The sequence below is a fragment of the Abramis brama genome, assembly GCF_963993115.1.
Source record: "Abramis brama genome assembly, chromosome: 11".
NCBI classification, from domain to species: Eukaryota; Metazoa; Chordata; class Actinopteri; order Cypriniformes; family Leuciscidae; genus Abramis; species Abramis brama.
The window spans coordinates 41,302,888-41,320,958 of record NC_139973.1 but is presented as its reverse complement, the minus strand read 5'-3'; the positions used below and the strand labels follow the sequence as shown (position 1 = coordinate 41,320,958).

The 18,071-nt window shown below is 40.0% G+C and overlaps 3 protein-coding genes across 3 annotated transcripts in view; 1 reads left to right on the top strand and 2 right to left on the bottom strand.

Annotated features, from left to right (window-relative positions):
* LOC311092146 (uncharacterized protein) overlaps window positions 1-601 on the top strand; it is a 3,828-nt gene extending 3,227 nt beyond the window's left edge. The window contains exon 2 of the mRNA XM_084128516.1: window positions 1-601. This exon is cut by the window's left edge and continues 1,320 nt beyond it. The gene's annotated coding sequence lies outside the window, so the exon portion shown is untranslated.
* A 420-nt stretch (window positions 602-1,021) lies between these two features.
* On the bottom strand, window positions 1,022-4,345 carry LOC311092147 (G-protein coupled receptor 4-like). The gene has a single exon (XM_084128517.1). It carries the CDS (start codon window positions 3,030-3,032, stop codon window positions 2,142-2,144), a length of 891 nt encoding a protein of 296 aa, XP_083984643.1. The 5' UTR covers window positions 3,033-4,345; the 3' UTR covers window positions 1,022-2,141.
* A 1,113-nt stretch (window positions 4,346-5,458) lies between these two features.
* On the bottom strand, window positions 5,459-6,590 carry LOC311092148 (P2Y purinoceptor 1). The gene has a single exon (XM_084128518.1). It carries the CDS (start codon window positions 6,458-6,460, stop codon window positions 5,570-5,572), a length of 891 nt encoding a protein of 296 aa, XP_083984644.1. The 5' UTR covers window positions 6,461-6,590; the 3' UTR covers window positions 5,459-5,569.
* Window positions 6,591-18,071: the final 11,481 nt, after the last annotated feature.

The following is an 18,071-nucleotide window of genomic DNA, read 5'->3' as shown; positions in this document are numbered from 1 at the left end:
AAAGCATTCAGGATTTACAAAAGTTTAAGTTGGAAATGTGATTTTTTAGGTCAATGCTCAAAAAGTGAATAAATGGATTATAAATACAGTGTTAATATAATTTAGTACTATTAAATCCTCTAAAAATACAAAATATTAAATAAAAACATATCAAACTAAAATATAGTACGTTCATTTCAATGCCAAAAAAAAAAGGTGATTTTTGACCGACACGCGAACAGCAGAGTATTTACAGTTCAGAAAGGAAGAATAACTGAACACAGACGTGAGTATATTGTTAAACGAGTTCCTTTATGAATCACACATCTAGCTAATATTGATATTTCATGCCCTAATGTAACCGTCTCCAGTAGCCAGAGATCAATGACAACACAAGCTCTCGTGAGCATCTACTGTAAATGTTTTTCATGTTAATTAATCTCGTAGCATCATCTAGTTACACAATTACAAGCTCGTACCATCTGTGTCACCTCAGCCCGTCCCTAATTAATCCCTAGGTATTTTAATTAACATCTTAATTAGTGGTGCGTTAAGTTCTTAATTATTCACCGGGACACTTGGTCTCTAATCTGTGAGAAATAAAAGAATCAGGTGATCTGACGAAAACAAGAAGAAAGAGAAGTCCAGCTCTGTTCACTGTAGCTTCATCTTCTCAGAGTATAACGATCAATCAGAAAAGAGTCACGAGGAATGAAACGTTATGAATGAGCTGCACAGAAAGAGGCAAACAGGGTCACATCTGGGGAAACACGACACACAACACTCAGACAACTGGCACTCGTTCATGAAGTCAACATGTTAATGATAAGCAGTTCTTTGAATCAGTGGCTTTTGCTAAAAAAGAGTCAAGATTTTACATCAACACATTGCAGAGCTTTACATCAGTAGCAAGCAAACATTGAAATGCATTAATATTATAGAAAGTGGACCCTTAATAGGCCTTATATGAACTGCATTGAAAAGTGGTTTAATGCAAATAGTTCATTGCACAGACAGTGTGTGTCAACCTCAAATCATATTCACTCTCTCTGTGAGCGAGTTTAATGTATTTAATGTCATCTGTGCTGTATTTTCTTTGTCTTGATGTTTTGTTCGTGGTGTTTGAGGAAGAGGCCCATGTCCATCCATCTGCTGAATTTGACTTTTACCTGGTAACATAAAACTGTGCCAAAATAGTGTGTAGTTCGATGCACATACGATCTTTGACATCAATAGCACTATAGCAAGAGTTTTCTGCTTGCTTTGTAAAGTTAATGAGTCTATTTATTCTGCTGTCATATTGGTTATATATGGTTAGTTTTATTGTATTGTATCTGACCCGGCTGCATTTACACTGGCACTAAATATCCAATCTTTTTCTCACATCTGACACAGATCGGGATTTGTTGCACACGTGTAAACACAAAAATCCGCACGAGATCCGATTTTTCCCGCATCCGATCTGAGCCACTTCCAAATGTGGTTTTAAATCAGATTCATATCCGATATCTGGACATACAACCCACGTCTAAACACACATATCCGATTCCCCTTTGAATTAAAAGCCACTACAAGACGAGGACGACACGTTTATTCACAAAAACAGCTGTTTAATGTTGTATTATGATGCAGACGTGCCTGTGCTCGCTCGCTCACAGCTTTATATTGAGGTGCAACTTTATATTTATCTTTGTAAAGAAAAGAAATTGCGTAAACACAGAAACATTCAGGAGCTGGTTTCCAACCTCTGCCCGTGACTTTAATAAATAATACAGCTTCAGTTCTGAAAGATACATTATATTTCTCAGCAATGACGCGATAACTTCACTGTAATTAATTAAACCAACAAGCTTCACTATTAGGTTACTCACTAAATAATTTTAATAGCACGGCCATTCAAAACATAGTAAATGGATCACCGAAAATCATTTTGGGCAGGAATGAATGTAAACACAAATATCAGATTCCAGTCCTGTCTAAAGTGAATGTTAACAGATGGGCCAAAAAAATCGGATATGGTCAAAAGATGGGATCTGTGCATTAAGACTTAATGCCATTGTTTATGGCCTCATTACAACAGACTTGAGGGCTTGTTTTGGCTCACAACCCTCCAGTTGAGAACCACTGAGACACGGACACCCTTAAATCACGCATGCTACGCTTCAGACGCTAACGTCGACCGGTTTCTTGGAGGGACTCTCGAGGCAGGGACAGAACTCGGATCGCTCCATCTTAGAGATGTAGAGCAAAGGCTCGATGGTGCAGCTCAAGTCCATGATGGAGAACACGGCGAGGCTGATCTTACACCGAAACGCCACGAACGAGTAGGTTGATGCAAATGGCAGCAGAGCAACTGGAGGGAGATAGTTCACCACGATGATGGCGAGGACGATAGACACCATTTTGAAGGCTCTCTTCTTCACTGGGTTCATGACTTCTTTCCCTGCCACACTTTTCCTGAGGACCCAGATGATGGACAGGTTGCAGAACACCATGAGGAAGAAGGCAGCGAGGATGACTCCGCTGAAGACTTCGTTCACACTCAAGACGCCTAAAATGCATTTGGTCAACGAGTAGGCCAGGATGAGTCCCCAAACCACCATGGAGACGCCGAATCGGATGCGATTATCACGGATCCCGGTGAATAAAATGGGATGGACCACAGCGACGTACCTGTCCAGACAAATACAGGTGAGAAATAACGGAGTCACGTCTTTCAGCCCGTAGGCGAAACGCACGGAGTACCAGATTGTGTCATCGCTGAAGTACAGCCGGTTTGCCAGATCAACTGGCGTCATGAGGCCGAAATAGGCGTCCAGGACCGAGAGGTTGAAAATAAAGATGTCTGACGTCGATCCTTCGCTCTTCTTCTTCAGAATCTGCCACATCACGAGGACGTTTAATGGCACTCCTGCAACCAGGTTTAATACTTTAACACCAAAGTAGAAGATAAACCAGTGAGGAGCCTCGGCACACGCCTCGAACAGGTACCACAGCGGACGCTGCCACCCAGGAGCGGTGGAGTTCAGGTTTAAATCCGTGATGTTTTCCATGAGGAATGATGATTGGCTGTGAATTAGAGCGTCGGTTCTTCGACGAGAGCGACTGTTCAGCAGCAAAACAAAGTGACGACCTTTCAAAGGTTTGTTTATGAGAACCTCATCATAAAATCAAGTTAAATTATTGCACAGAAATCTCTCCCGCTACAGTTCAGTTCGATTGCCGGTTTCTCCCGACCTTTCTCTGACCATCACCTAACTTAGACGCGTCCTCAGTTTAGCGTCTCTCTCGGGGCGCTCCATTAAAAGCTTATCCCGCGGGAGACAGAGGTGGGACGTTTTGGACGCGACCAATTGTTGGGGGTCGTTTGGGTCAACAAGAAGGTGTGTAGCAGAAGAACTCGTCTGTGATTGGATGAAGAGGAGGGTCTGGCGGAAAAGTTCGTGATGAAGTCTGCAGTTCGATGGAAGGGGATGATCAAAGTTTCGTGATGTAACTGCAGAGCTTCATGTCAACAAGTGATGCAAGGAACAAATGAGTAAATCTACTGTAACATCTTGCAAATACTCATTTCTGGCTCTCTGCCACTGAGTCCACAGCTATATATATATGAGCCTATGACTGCGATTTAGAGCAATAAGCATTTCAGTGAATTCAATCAAATCATTACAGTTTCAACTAACTTCAAATTTAGTTTGACTGCTTTTGTGTTTTCATACAGATTCTCCATCCAGTGACTGATCTATTAACGTGTGCATTCTCATTTCTCACACACTTTAGGGTTGAATATCAGTTTAGTATTTGGTGCAAATGTTTAATGACTGACAATAGTGAGTTTCTTTCACATTTCATTTCATTCAGGTGCTGTGTATTCATGCATTTGAATTTTTTATTCATGCATGTCACTCGCTCAGATTTCATTTGAATCCAGGAGGTTTTAATGGATGGGAGTTTAGTAAACCTTTCGTTGGTTTTCCATTTCTGTGTGTTACACAACATTTATGCATTTGGCAGACCCTTATTGTTTTATGTTCAATTTAAATTTTCTGAGCCAAAAGCAAGTGAGTGGAGTTTGGGATTGAATAGATCTTTTTCTCTTTGGTGTTCAAGTACTCATTTACATAGTGTTCATTTCATGAAAAGTTTTGTGAATGTTTCAGAGGGGTTTCATACAAGGCTGTGTGTCAAACCTGTGTGCTTTACAGTTTTCACTGTGTTCAAATGAAGATAAATCCGTCCCTCTTATTATTCTGATATTTCAGAGTATTTACACATGGCTGCTATAGTTCAGAACAGAAGAATAAATAAACAGACATGTAAGTACATCATTTTTGGAGTTCCTTTATGCATAATAAATACAACAAATATTTATATTTCTTTTCCTTATTGCTCTGGTCAGTAAAACCATCTCCAGTAGCCAGAGATCAATGACAACACAAGCTCTCGTGAGCATCTACTGTAAATGTTTTTCATGTTAATTAATCTCGTAGCATCATCTAGTTACACAATTACAAGCTCGTACCATCTGTGTCACCTCAGCCCGTCCCTAATTAATCCCTAGGTATTTTAATTAACATCTTAATTAGTGGTGCGTTAAGTTCTTAATTATTCACCGGGACACTTGGTCTCTAATCTGTGAGAAATAAAAGAATCAGGTGATCTGACGAAAACAAGAAGAAAGAGAAGTCCAGCTCTGTTCACTGTAGCTTCATCTTCTCAGAGTATAACGATCAATCAGAAAAGAGTCACGAGGAATGAAACGTTATGAATGAGCTGCACAGAAAGAGGCAAACAGGGTCACATCTGGGGAAACACGACACACAACACTCAGACAACTGGCACTCGTTCATGAAGTCAACATGTTAATGATAAGCAGTTCTTTAAATAAGTGCCTCTAAACGGGTTTTGCTAAAATCAGCATTTCAAACCATGGCAATACATAAACCCAAACCCCAGAGTCATACATCACAGTACTAAAATTAAACATTAAAATCCACTGACATTATAAGTAGACCCTGAAAAGGCCAAGTAAGATGCAAAATTATTAACATGACTGAAGCCAGGGGTGTCCAGTCCTGCTCCTGGAGGGCCACTGTCCTGCAAAGTTCAGCTCCAACCCCAATTAAACACACCTGAACCTGCTAATCAAGGTCTTTGTTGGCATACTAGAAACTTGCAGGCAGGTGTGTTGAGGAAAGTTGGAGTTAAACTCTATAGGACAGTGACTCTCAAGGACCGAGTTTGACTTAAACCGAAGAGAAAAATAGAAGTGGTTTCAAGTGTGTTCAGCTCAAATCATGTTCATTCAATGTCATATTTTATTGACTCTGTGCAGTGTTGCTTACCCTGTCCATGTAGAAATAAATCTTAATTTAATTAGACAAATTTGTGCTGAAATACTGTAGAGTTTGATGGAAACAACCTTTGACATCAGTGACTAAAGATATGGGTATTTTTCTCTCTCGTTTATAAAGGTGATGAGTCTATCTATTTTGCTTAGTTTTGTTTTATTATATGCATTTAATGTTGTGTTTTTCCCTACTTTCAGTGACCAATCACGACACGGTCTAGATTCACATGGTGGTTCGTTTCAGACACTAACGTTGACGGGTTTCTTGGAGGGACTCTCGAGGCAGGGACAGAACTCGGATCGCTCCATCTTAGAGATGTAGAGCAAAGGCTCGATGGTGCAGCTCAAGTCCATGATGGAGAACACGGCGAGAAGAACCTTGCAGTGGAGCGTCACGAACGAGAAGGTTGATGCAAATGGCAGCAGAGCAACTGGAGGGAGATAGTTCACCACGATGATGGCGAGGACGATAGACACCATTTTGAAGGCTCTCTTCTTCACCGGGTTCATGACTTCTTTCCCTGCCACACTTTTCCTGAGGACCCAGATGATGGACAGGTTACAGAACACCATGAGGAAGAAGGCAGCGAGGATGACTCCGCTGAAGACCTCGTTCACACTCAAGACGCCTAAAATGCATTTGGTCAACGAGTAGGCCAGGATGAGTCCCCAAACCACCATGGAGACGCCGATTCGAAAGCGATTATCACGGATCCCGGTGAATAAAATGGGATGGACCACAGCGACGTACCTGTCCAGACAAATACAGGTGAGAAATAACGGAGTCACGTCTTTCAGCCCGTAGGCGAAACGTTGGGAATACCAGATCTTGGGATCGTTGAAGTACAGCCGGTTGATCATGTCCACTGGCGTCATGAGGCCGAAATAGGCGTCCAGGACCGAGAGGTTGAAAATAAAGATGTCTGACGTCGATCCTTCGCTCTTCTTCTTCAGAATCTGCCACATCACGAGGGCGTTCATTGGGAATCCTGCAAACAGGTTTAATACTTTGACACTAAAGTAGAAGATAAACCAGTGAGGAGCCTCGGCACAGGAATCATACTGGTACCACAGCGGACGCTGCCACCCGGAGACGGTGGAGTTCAGGTTCAAAGCTGAGATGTTTTCCATGAGGAATGATGATGAAATAAGCTGTGAACGAGAACGACTGTTATATCTACATGAATTCAAGCCAGAAATACTTCAAAACCAAAAACCATATCTAACAATGATTTCAAAAGTCTGTTTCTGAGTTAAAGGGGTCATGACATGAGGAATCCAATCCAAATGCATACTTTTATTACTGTATTATTGAAGCATACTGTAAGGTGTAGACATCAAAAATTCCTCCTGAATGTAAAAAAAGCATCTAGAAGCCAAAATGACTTGTTGGCTGCATTCGCCTACTTATACTATGCCCTTGAAGTATCTTCTTATTTTTTGTGAATGAAAAAGTACATACTTTTGAGTGTGTAGCAGAAGAGTAAGCAAGGTTTGGGACATACTGCCATGTCATAAAATTGTGTTTTTAACAGACCGCTTTGTTGCAAAGTTACATGCATCCTGTCACCATACTTTAAATGAACTGAGCGCACTGCCTTTCAGTTTGTTAAATTTCCACTACTCAATTTTCCTAAAGACGCACATTGATCTGCCAGTCATGAGTTTTCCATGCAGAGAACCAGCTTGTGATTTTGCATAATGATGCATTTAATAGTTAAGGGCCAATAGGGATGTAATGGTAAATGTGTTCGTCCCGAAACCTCACGGTACAGTCGTCACGGTTCGGTACAGTCAGACGACGAATACAGTCAGTCACAGGAGATCCACACTCCTGTCCAGAAGGAGGCGCGCGCGGTAATGCAATGCTGTTTGCTAACCGCCACAACAGGAAAAAGAGCAGGAGAAGAAGAGATGATCTATGCACCAACCCAGAACAACGGTTCAGATTGAACCCAAGAGATCGCTAGTAGCCTATACACGCTCCACAAAGAGCCATCCTGTTTGTTTTCTTTAATTTACAAAGCAAAATGATTTGTATTTATTGTGAGTGTACACATATAAAACAGACCCTTTACAGTTTCCAATGATGTCTTACTCTTATCTGTATGACCACGAATGAGATGAGTCAGTATTTGCTTCACTCGTGCAAAGGTGAAATAGGCTCTTTTTCTCCTTCTTGCTCATCTTTCCGTGATTTCTTGAAAAAACGCAAGGAGAGAGAGAGAGAGAGAGAGAAATTATTACAGTGGTGCGATTTTAATGCCCTCGATTTAATGCTTGGCTAAAGAAATGCGTCTTTAATCTAGTTTTAAACTGGGAGGCTCAGACTCGCTGTCCCAGTTTAAAACTAGATTAAAGACGCATTTCTTTAGCCAAGCATTCACATAATACTTACCTTTTATACTACAGTTAAATCAGATTGAATGCATTATTTTTATGAACAGCAGCTACGCTAATTATTTCCCATCTGCTTTTCTGTTGTTATCTCGGGACGCTAGTCCCGAGGTAAATACAGATTGTCAGTTCCAGTTTGTATCCAGCCTCCCATGGAAACTACAGATGCCCCAACACCCGTGCAGAGACGACTCGACGCCTGTGAAGCATTCCTTCGTGCATCAAGATGTATTAGAGTTGAATAAGTTACATAAAAATTAAACCTATGGCTGGGGTTTTGATTTTGTGTGTGAACAGATCACTGAAACATCGCCACCTATCTTGAATGGCTGTCATGCCTATAAAGGAATGTACATCGCACGCCATGACAGAGTAGTGGACCTTATAAGTGAAGGACAAATCAAGCCATTTCTCATCTTCAGTAAAAATGTGCATGTGTAAAACCTTCCATGTTTCAGTATTGTAATAACTCTGAAACCTTTTCACATTTGTTTGCTAATACACCAGATGTGGTTGTGGTTAATGAGGAGATCAGTGAGGTGTGTGTTTTGAAGGTTGCATGTTCCTTTTACTCTAGTATGGAAGAAGCCTTTATGACTAAGATTATTAAATATCAACCACTCCTAAACATCATCTCAGAATTAGGTTATGAGAGCCGACTACTTGTGTTCATATTTGGCAGCTTAGGACACACACACACACACACACACACACACACACACACACACAGGCTGGTTGTAAGAGGGCTTCAACAACTTGGGATGCCCAAAAAGAGGGCTAAACAGCAAGCAGAGTAACTGTGCTCTGTCTGCTACTATAGGCTCATATCTGGCGGAGACGGTGTTACTTGTACCCATAACAACTGAGTGACGCTTAATATTGTGTAGATCTGCTGTATGACACTGCACCCATGATTTTGTACATGTATTTGACTGCATCTATAGTATTTATGTCCCTGTAAATCATTTCTTTTAAAGGAACCGTATGTAAGATTGTGGCCAAAACTGGTACTGCAATCACTTTCAAATTACTGTAGAGCGGTGTATCCCCTCCCCCTCCCCCCTGACTCGAGGTTGCCAGATATGCTGCAGAATCCAGCAGGAACGTTTGTAGCTGCAGCTGTGGTAACTAGAGCTGAGCTGGCAACCTGGATGCCGAAACACTACTGACTTTGTGATTGGTAGATAGGTGGAGGGTGGGGCATCAGGCCAAAACACAAGATGACAACATCAACATCAGTTGAGGGCTGCAACTATCACTTTTAAATGACAATATCCTGGCCGTACTACTGTTGTCAGTGATATAAGTATTTGAAATGAACATGATTTCTTAATGTCTAGTGACATATCAGGGCCATTTTATGATAAATTGAAATACATTTCTTACATACGGTTCCTTTAAGTGGACTTAAATAAATAGTTAAAATGTGTGTGTGTGTGTGTGTGTGTGTGTGTGTGTGATTGTAAAGGTTTTGTTTATGTACTATGGTTTTGTATTTGTGAATGAACTTACTGTAACTGTAACGGTCACTTTGTGCTTTTATGGTAATTTGTGGTTCGATGAGAACTGCGCATGTGCGTAGAGTGTCAGTAATAGATGTGAGGAGAAGAGATAACCGCTCTACCGACTTTTGTACTCTTTCTTTTATTTACATTTCTGTAAGTTGAATACTTTTTCTCACTCAATCCCCATGTCTGCGGATGAGTGTGGCGTTTAAGTCATGTTATTAAACCCGGGGAAAATACGCCATCTCTTGTCTCTCGTGCATCTTTTCCTCCGACACTATTGTTTTTCTCTCTGGGCAACAACATCTCAACTTTGTGTTTTAAGACTGTCTTAGTTATATCATATCATCATCATACTAGTCATAATACAACTGTAAACAACTGTTTTACTATCAAATCAATAGGTCAAATCTCATTTAAAGTTTTTCAATCTGATTTTTTACTATAGGAAGATGGAGATATTTGAATTTAGCTTTTTGACTGGGAACGCCAATAGTAACATTCTTACTATAGAGACAATTACTTTATAGATGTAAGAAATAGTCATGCAATATGCAAGAAATATCTTTGCTAAGCTCTGCTTAACCAATCCTGCCTTGGAAACTTGTCATTCGCCATTTTGTCTGAGAATTGTATAGGCTAATAAAGGTCCTGCACATTTAGGTAATTTCAAACTGCTTTATACAGAAATTCAAAAAAAATATATGAAAACAAAAAAGTAACTGGGCCACATGTCAAAATGAGTTTGCAGAGAGGACAAGCAGGTTTTTGACTTATACTAAGTAGTAGAAGTTTATGTTGAGGTGGAAATTGAAATGAACACAAATAAAACCATACTGAAAAAAATGATTTGTTGAATTTAATTTAAAAAAAAATTATTGTAAGTGGTTGCACACAATTGATTTTAGCTACATTTAAACAAATGCATTAAGTTGAACTAAAATGTATTAAGTTCAACTTAATGCATTTAAATGTAGCTACAATCAATTGTGTGCAACCACTTACCATACATTTTTTTATTAAATTCAACGAATAATTTTTTTTAGTGCACATTTACTTACTCAAAATTTAAATAAGATGTTAATACATCTCGACTTGTACAGGTCTCGTCTGGTGCATATTTTAAGAGAAGTGTTTCATGCACTGTCTCAGTGAAGAGCATCGTCACCATGATCTCTCTCTGTAATAATGCAACACTGCCAGCTTGTGGACTGTTACATTAATGCCATGAGTTAGTTAACCTGCACTAACACACAAGCAACACTAATGCATGTTATTACTCATTACCTTCTAATACCAGTTATATGTTAAAATGTTAACCAGTTAAAATGTTTCATTTGACTGACTGCTTTGAATCTGAAGCATTAAACCTCTCAGACACATTTATTTGCACTGTTTTACGTTTTTGATGTGCAATTCCATGTTTCTCCAGGCTCTGAAATCACAGCGTTACATACTGGACACATGGCATACCGAAGACATTTTACCAGATATGAATGCATCCAGCTATATTATTTAATAATTCCTGAAGATGTCCAACCAGTAGTTTTCTCCGTGTCAGTTAGCGCTAAGGCAAAGGGATGGATCTGGGTAAAGTCTAAAAACAATTTTGGTGTTTACTTTGTAAACTGCGATGACGTGTTGTTTGTGGGCGGAGCTAACACTTTCTGGCGGCAGAGGCAGAGCCAATGGGCGGAGCTAGACAGGTGTCCTAACCAGACGCGACGCGACAAACGCCAAACGGTTTCTATTTCTGCGACGGTACGGCTAGAAGAAGAACAACATACAAAGTATGGCAATGATAATCTCTGGTACAGTTTATGTGCATTTGTGAGTTTGAAATGGATATCATTTTGCTTGACCTTTATAGCCGTACTTAAAGCTATGAAATTCGCCTCAGAACTTGAAAATAATCAAAAGGGGGGAAAAGAACGTTCAAACCGTGAACAAACAAGTGTTTTCTATGTCAAAAGTCAGTATCAGTTACTCAGTAGGCTGTGAATTTTTAATAATGTTAAAATGGTGTTATATTTATGAATCTGATTATGTGTTTATTAGGAGTGTAACTTATAAGTCAGCCCATAGCGCCCCCCCCCCCCCCCCCCCCCCCCAGATTCCTAAAAATTAAAAAAATTAAGGAATTGTTACTCTAATTGATAGATTGACCAATGCTGCGTGGGGCTGTTTTCAAACTTATTGGTTTGATTACCGTGTTGTGCTGCCCATGGGCTGCCCATGTCGGCGGTGACATTAACTATGGAAGCTGCCTTGTCAGTGATGTTGAGGATGGGCTTGGAGATCGCCCCATTAGTGGAGTTGCTACTGTAATGTTACTTTACTTTAATTTACAAAAGCAATGATCTATTTTTATTTGTGTACACTCACAATAAAAACAGTTCATTGCTTTTGTAAATTAAAGTAAAGTAACAGGGTGCCTCTTTGTGGAGTGCGTCACAAAAATGAACCGAAACTCAGCGTATAGGCTACTAGCGAGCTCTTGCGTTCATCTGAACTCTTGTTTTAGGTTGGTACATAGTACGTCTCTTCTTCTTCTGCTCTTTTTCCTGTTGTGGCGCTTAACAAACAGCATTGCATTACCACACGCGCCTCCTTCTGGATTGGAGTTTGGATTGCCTGTGACTGACTGTATTTGGCATCTGACTGTACCGAATCGTGACGTCTGCACCATGCCGTTTTGGGACCAATACATTTACCATTACGTCCCTAGTCAAGTCAAGTCACCTTTATTTATATAGCAATTTTTTATATAGCAGCTTTACAGTGATAACAGGAAAATAATGCAACAAAGTTTGTTTCTAGAAGAAAATAGCGTCACAGTCCAGCTTTAGTACGTTCAGTGATGGTTAATTTTTGTTTAAAAAAAGTTATTAATTTAGTTCATTTATCTATACAGCCTCTCTGGAGAAAACAGTGATGTCATCGTCCAGCTCAGTTCAGTTCTCATATAATGGTGTCAATGCAGAAGATCAATAATATTGTAGAATATTAAGTTGTGCTAGTGCTTATCCATTTCGTTGTGATTGCAGTGTGACTGCAGAGAGACTTCGCCCACACTCTCTTCTGATTGGCTGTGATTGTTTTTGTCACGTCTCAACTTGTAGTCGTGTTACGGCTATTGTGAACAGACAAATTGCTTGTCACTGGAATTTTATTGCATCACGTCTGGTTAGGACACGGAGTAACCCTACCCATAAAGCTAAACATATCTCCACCCATTAGGTCCACAGCGCTGGACTAGGTCAAGCTCCACCCATTACATCCAGAGAGGAGGAGCTAGACGGCAAGCTCCACCCATTACATTCAGAGAGGAGGAGCTATATGGCAAGCTCCACCCATTATTTCAGAGAGGAGGAGCTAGACGTCAAGCTCCAACCATTGCATCCAGAGAGGAGGAGCTGGACGTCATTTGGCTCTGCAGTGAGAAAGTGACAGTTCTGCAGTAGCAGTCAGAGCCGTTGAAAAACAGAGTTACGACACTCCCATAGACCGCCATAGAAACATGCTGTTGTCCGGTAAGAGGGGGTCTTTGTTCCTGCTCCAGCATGTATTTCAGGCCTGCACTTGTTGCCTTGCTAAAGACATTCATCGCAGGGCCTTCATCTTGTCAAAATGACTGGACTGAAGGGTTTTACTTGAAATATTTTAGTGGACCAATTGAAACCTCATTGAAGACAAGGTTCTCCTTCTCTACCGTATCTGGAGGAATCGTAAACGTCTGTCCACGGACCAGGGCGCTCTTCAAGTTCTTAACCAGATGTGGGACGTCTGGCATGAAGTATGACCTCTTGTCTGGTCTTGCAGGGTGTGGGACAGATGTTTTGTTTTGATCCACTCCAAAGGCCTTCCACATTGCCCGATTAGGGAGCCCATGTCGGCGGTGACGTTAACTATGGAAGCTGCCTTGTCAGTGATGTTGAGGATGGGCTTGGAGATCGCCCCATTAGTGGAGTTGCCACTGTAATGGTAAGCTACAACTTGCTTCCATCGTGTTGTGGTCCCTGCCAACATAAAAACACACGCATGTGTTGCCATTCCTGTGTGGCCAGGTAATGTCACGTCCCCATAAAGCTTCCCTCTTCCCAGCTCCATCTCATCCAGAGTTAGCACATGTTCCCTCTCCATCTCTGTCAGGCCATCTACCTTCAGCATGAGCTCGTGTCGTCTCTCCCTGGACTTCTGTGATAGGAGCCAGTTCATTACAGGACCAGGAGAATGGCACACCCTCACAGTAAGGAGGTTGTGTACACTTAGTGTCCACTTTATTAGGCACACCTGTACGATCTAATGTAATTCAATACTACAGCTTTTCCATGAATTCTGCTTTTATGAAGTTTATAATCAGTCAGAAATGTGTCAATTCAATACTGAGGTCATAGTTAAAGGTGATGTTGCATTCAGAGGGGTTTCTTATTTTTTTAATAATAGAAACACATCTGGATATAAAGCAAGTACAACAGCACCCCCACAAACTATGACCTCAATAGTTTTGTACACCAAATTTACTGTAATTTTGAGATGATAACATGTGACATTGACACGACATCTTCGGACTGGGAATTATGCGTTTTATGGCTGATGGAAGCTCTCAGAAAATTCCCATCTTTCAAGTTGTAATTACGAGCTATACGAGAACGTGAACGCTTTTTATAAATTGAAATGTCGTAGGCTATTTACGGTAATTACCATAATCAGTCTAGCCTGTCCGTTTAATGGCTTGCAACCATGAATGTCTGCGTTTAGCTTCAAATTACGTCTTCAACGACGGTATTGTATAAAAATGTTTTTGCATTTTTTTTTGCATTCCGGTTTTTCTCCACAGTTACCTCAGTTTTTCTGCGCGAAACTGCAGTGACAGAACTGAGACGTCCGCTCCCAAATGCTCTATTTCACGCCACAACAGCAGATTCAGAATGAGACATAATTTTTGTTATTTTGACTAGTAAAAATGTAATAAGAGACATCTCTTATTAGCCTACATATATTACATGACGTGTCAATTGACGATATCTTGTTCAAACCTTTACAGATCTTGAATATCAGAATATAATTGCAGATATCTCTAATTAGTCGGAGGATTATGCTTTTGTCATTTTGTCATTTTTTTTTCTGTGTTGACGCTGTCAATCCCACAGTTACCCGTGTGTTGTTCGGCTCCCATAGGAATAGATGGACTCTATTTTAGCAAAAATCTCAGTTCTACATATGAAAGCCATGGAATAAAAAAATAAAAAAGATAATTGCGACTTTTTATCTCACAATTCTGACATTTTGAGAGAACATCCAAATTGACAGAATGTGTTAAAGATATCAAAGATTGGATGACGCGTAATTTTCTTTTATTAAATCCAGACAAGACAGAGGTAATACTTATCGGTTCAAAAAACCGCCCACAAAACCTCTCACAATACAATTTTAACATCGTAGGATGTCCTGTTACTTTATCCTCTACAGTAAAAGACCTGGGTGTTATACTCGATTGCAACCTGTCTTTTGAAAATCATATTTCATATGTTACAAGAACAGCCTTTTTCCACCTTAGAAACATTGCTAAGCTACGTAATATGCTATCAGTTTCCGATGCAGAAAAGTTAGTTCATGCATTCATGACCTCGAGACTAGATTACTGTAATGCTTTATTAGCTGGTTGTCCTGCGTCCTCAATAAACAAGCTACAGTCCAAAATGCAGCCGCTTACTAGATCAAGAAAATATGATCATATAACACCGATTTTATCATCACTACATTGGCTACCTATAAAGTTCCGTATCAATTACAAGGTATTGCTACTGACCTATATAACGCCCTAAACGGCTTAGCTCCAGTCTATTTAACGGATCTTCTATCGCCCTATAATCCATCGCGCTCTTTAAGATCACTAAATTCGAGGCTTTTGGTCATACCTAGGATATCCAGATCCACCAAAGGAGGGAGAGCATTTTCACATTTAGCTCCGAAACTCTGGAATAGTCTTCCTGATACTGTTCGTTGCTCAGACTCGCTCTCCCAGTTTAAAACTAGATTAAAGACGCATCTCTTCAGCCAGGCATTCATATAACATTTTAAATCTTACTGTTCAAACTACAATCTGGCCTCTAGTTCATAAATGCCAGAGGAGAACTGGCCCCCGACTGAGCCTGGGTTCTCCCAAGGTTTTTTTTCTCCATTGGGTCACCTGATGGAGTTTTAGGACACCATTAGGTCACTTGATGGAGTTTTCGGTTCCTTGCCACTGTTGCCTTTGGCTTGCTCAGTTGGGGATATTTTGGGGATATTAATTTAATTTTATCAATCAATAAATTTACACTAGAAACAACCTTGTTGTGTTATTTTGGTTTAATGCTGTGAAGCTGCTTTGATGCAATCTGTATTGTGAAAAGCGCTATATAAATACACTTGACTTGACTTGACTTGACATTTATCTTGCAATTCTGAATTATATCGCACAATACAGAGGAGAAAAATCAGAATTGCAAGATATAAACTGGATTTCTGACCTTTCCCCTCAGAATTATGATATAAACTCGCAATTATGAGTTATAAAGTCCGGACTGGGAGTTTAGCCTATATCTCACATTTCTGAGACAAAAAGTCAGAATTGCGAGACATAAACTTGCAATTGTGAGTGAGATATAAAGTCCGTTTTGTGACTAGCAATTCTGAGAAAAAAGTTGCAATTACTATTCTTTCCATGGAGCTTCCATAACTATGCAAGCTTCCAATAACTTTCCATAGAAAATGTGGTAGTAGCAAACTTTTGATCACAACTTATTATTATATTATATTATATTATATTATATTATATTATATTATATTATATTATATTACACAAAAAAGGTTCCAAAAGGAGCGTTGCCATTGAAGAACCATTTTGGGTTCCCGAAAGAAGCTTTAAGGCTGTGTTCACAACTCTGGTGCGATTGCGTGATTGATTAAGTGTGAACGCTGCCATCCGAACCAAACAAGCGGACCGAGAGCTGAAAAGATGGGTCTCAATCCGCTTCCAAACGAACTCTTGTACGGTTCGAATGATATATGACCAATACAGACCAAAGACATGTTAAGAATCAAAATGTCCCTATAAAGGACCGAATGCTCAAGCACAGCTGTTTTTTCTCATTATAGTCACGATGTTGCCCATCACAGTTCAGTACAGGCATCAGAACCGGTTCTCCTCGCAGCAGATCTGTGTGTGTGTGTGTGATGGACGGACGGATTCCTGCCACTGTTTTGACTCCTTTACACACTTTATAAGCTCTTCACGAGTTTTAGCTGGTCAAAATACCACCATAGAACGTACAACGAGCGCGTTTATCCCAGAACACAGCATTGTTCTGGATGTAAGGTAAGTTTTGCCACGAAATATAGGTGATAAAAGAAGACTAATCCCTATTCCTTTAGGTTCGGTGTTAAAATGCCAATGTGAACGCTACGCGGACCAGGACTAGGCTAAATTATTATTTTTTTGGTCCGGATCAAATGAATCAAGCGAACCGAACTACAAGTGTTAACAGTTCAGTTCTGAAAAAGAACCATTGTTTATTTTAGATTTTAATAATCTAAAGAACCTTTTTCCACTAAAAATAGCTCTTTATCCAATGGAAAGATTCCATAAATGATAAAGGTTCCTCATGGAACCATTAATGCAAATAAACCTTTATTTTTAAGAGTGCGCTACAGTAAACCTAACATTTTAGTATATTAGCCTATATTAAAACATAACATGTTAGTATGAGTTCTAGAAGCTGTAAATACCTTTAGCGTTCAGGTGAATCTTATCTTTTATCCTGTTGTCTTTCACGTCCTCAAGATTTAGATTTGTTGCCTCAATATTTAGCCTACAATTTCTACTCAGCGCAGAGCTTCCACAGAGACTGAACGCAGGAGCAATCGTGCATATAATCCATTAAAAACAGCAACTCTACTGAGGACACATACCGGTACTCACACAATCCGCTGATCCTTTCTCCTATGCAGTGACTTTAGCCAATCAGAACGGCAGAAGTTAAAGGAGACAGTAAAACCCAGAGTTTCTGTCAGAGAAATCTGGTCAGTTTTTTTTTTGCAAAACTTTACCAAAATCATAATTGAACCTAATATTGTCATGACCCCTTTAAATGATGATAAACTATGAAATATTTGACTGGTAACTCACCCACAGTCTGGAGGCGTCCTGCTACGATCCACGTCTCTGCCGAAGTCTCTCTGACCATCACCCAACTCAGACCTGTCCTTAGTTTAGTATCTCTCTCGCGGGACATTTGGACACAACCAATTGTTGCGACTCTTTTGGGTCAACAAGTCTGTAATTGGCTGAAGAGGAGGAAAAGTTTTGTGATAAAGTCTCTGCACGATCAAAGTTTTGTGATGTAACTGCAGAGCTTCATGTCAACAAGTGATGCAAGGAACAAATGAGTAAATCTAATGTAACATCTTGCAAATACTCATTTCTGGCTCTCTGCCACTGAGTCCACAGCTGTGGGGAACGATATATATGAGCCTATGACTGCGATTTAGAGCAATACATATTTCAGTGTACCAAAACACAGTTTCTTTTCAGTTAACTCAATAACTCTTACCTTTTGTCAAGTAAGCGTTTAGAAAAGGTCCATCACAAGAAAGGGTCATTTCAACCAAATCAACCAAATTTCAGGAAGGTTTCACAGGTGTGTGTATGCAGTTGTTTTTATAGAAGGAAACAAGCTATGTTTTAAGTTTCAGTATTATTTGTTCTTCAGATATAAGTATCAGCTGTTTGAAAAGTGGCCCAGATTTTGGATTTTGATCAGTGAAAATGGGTAACATTTGATAATGGAGCCACA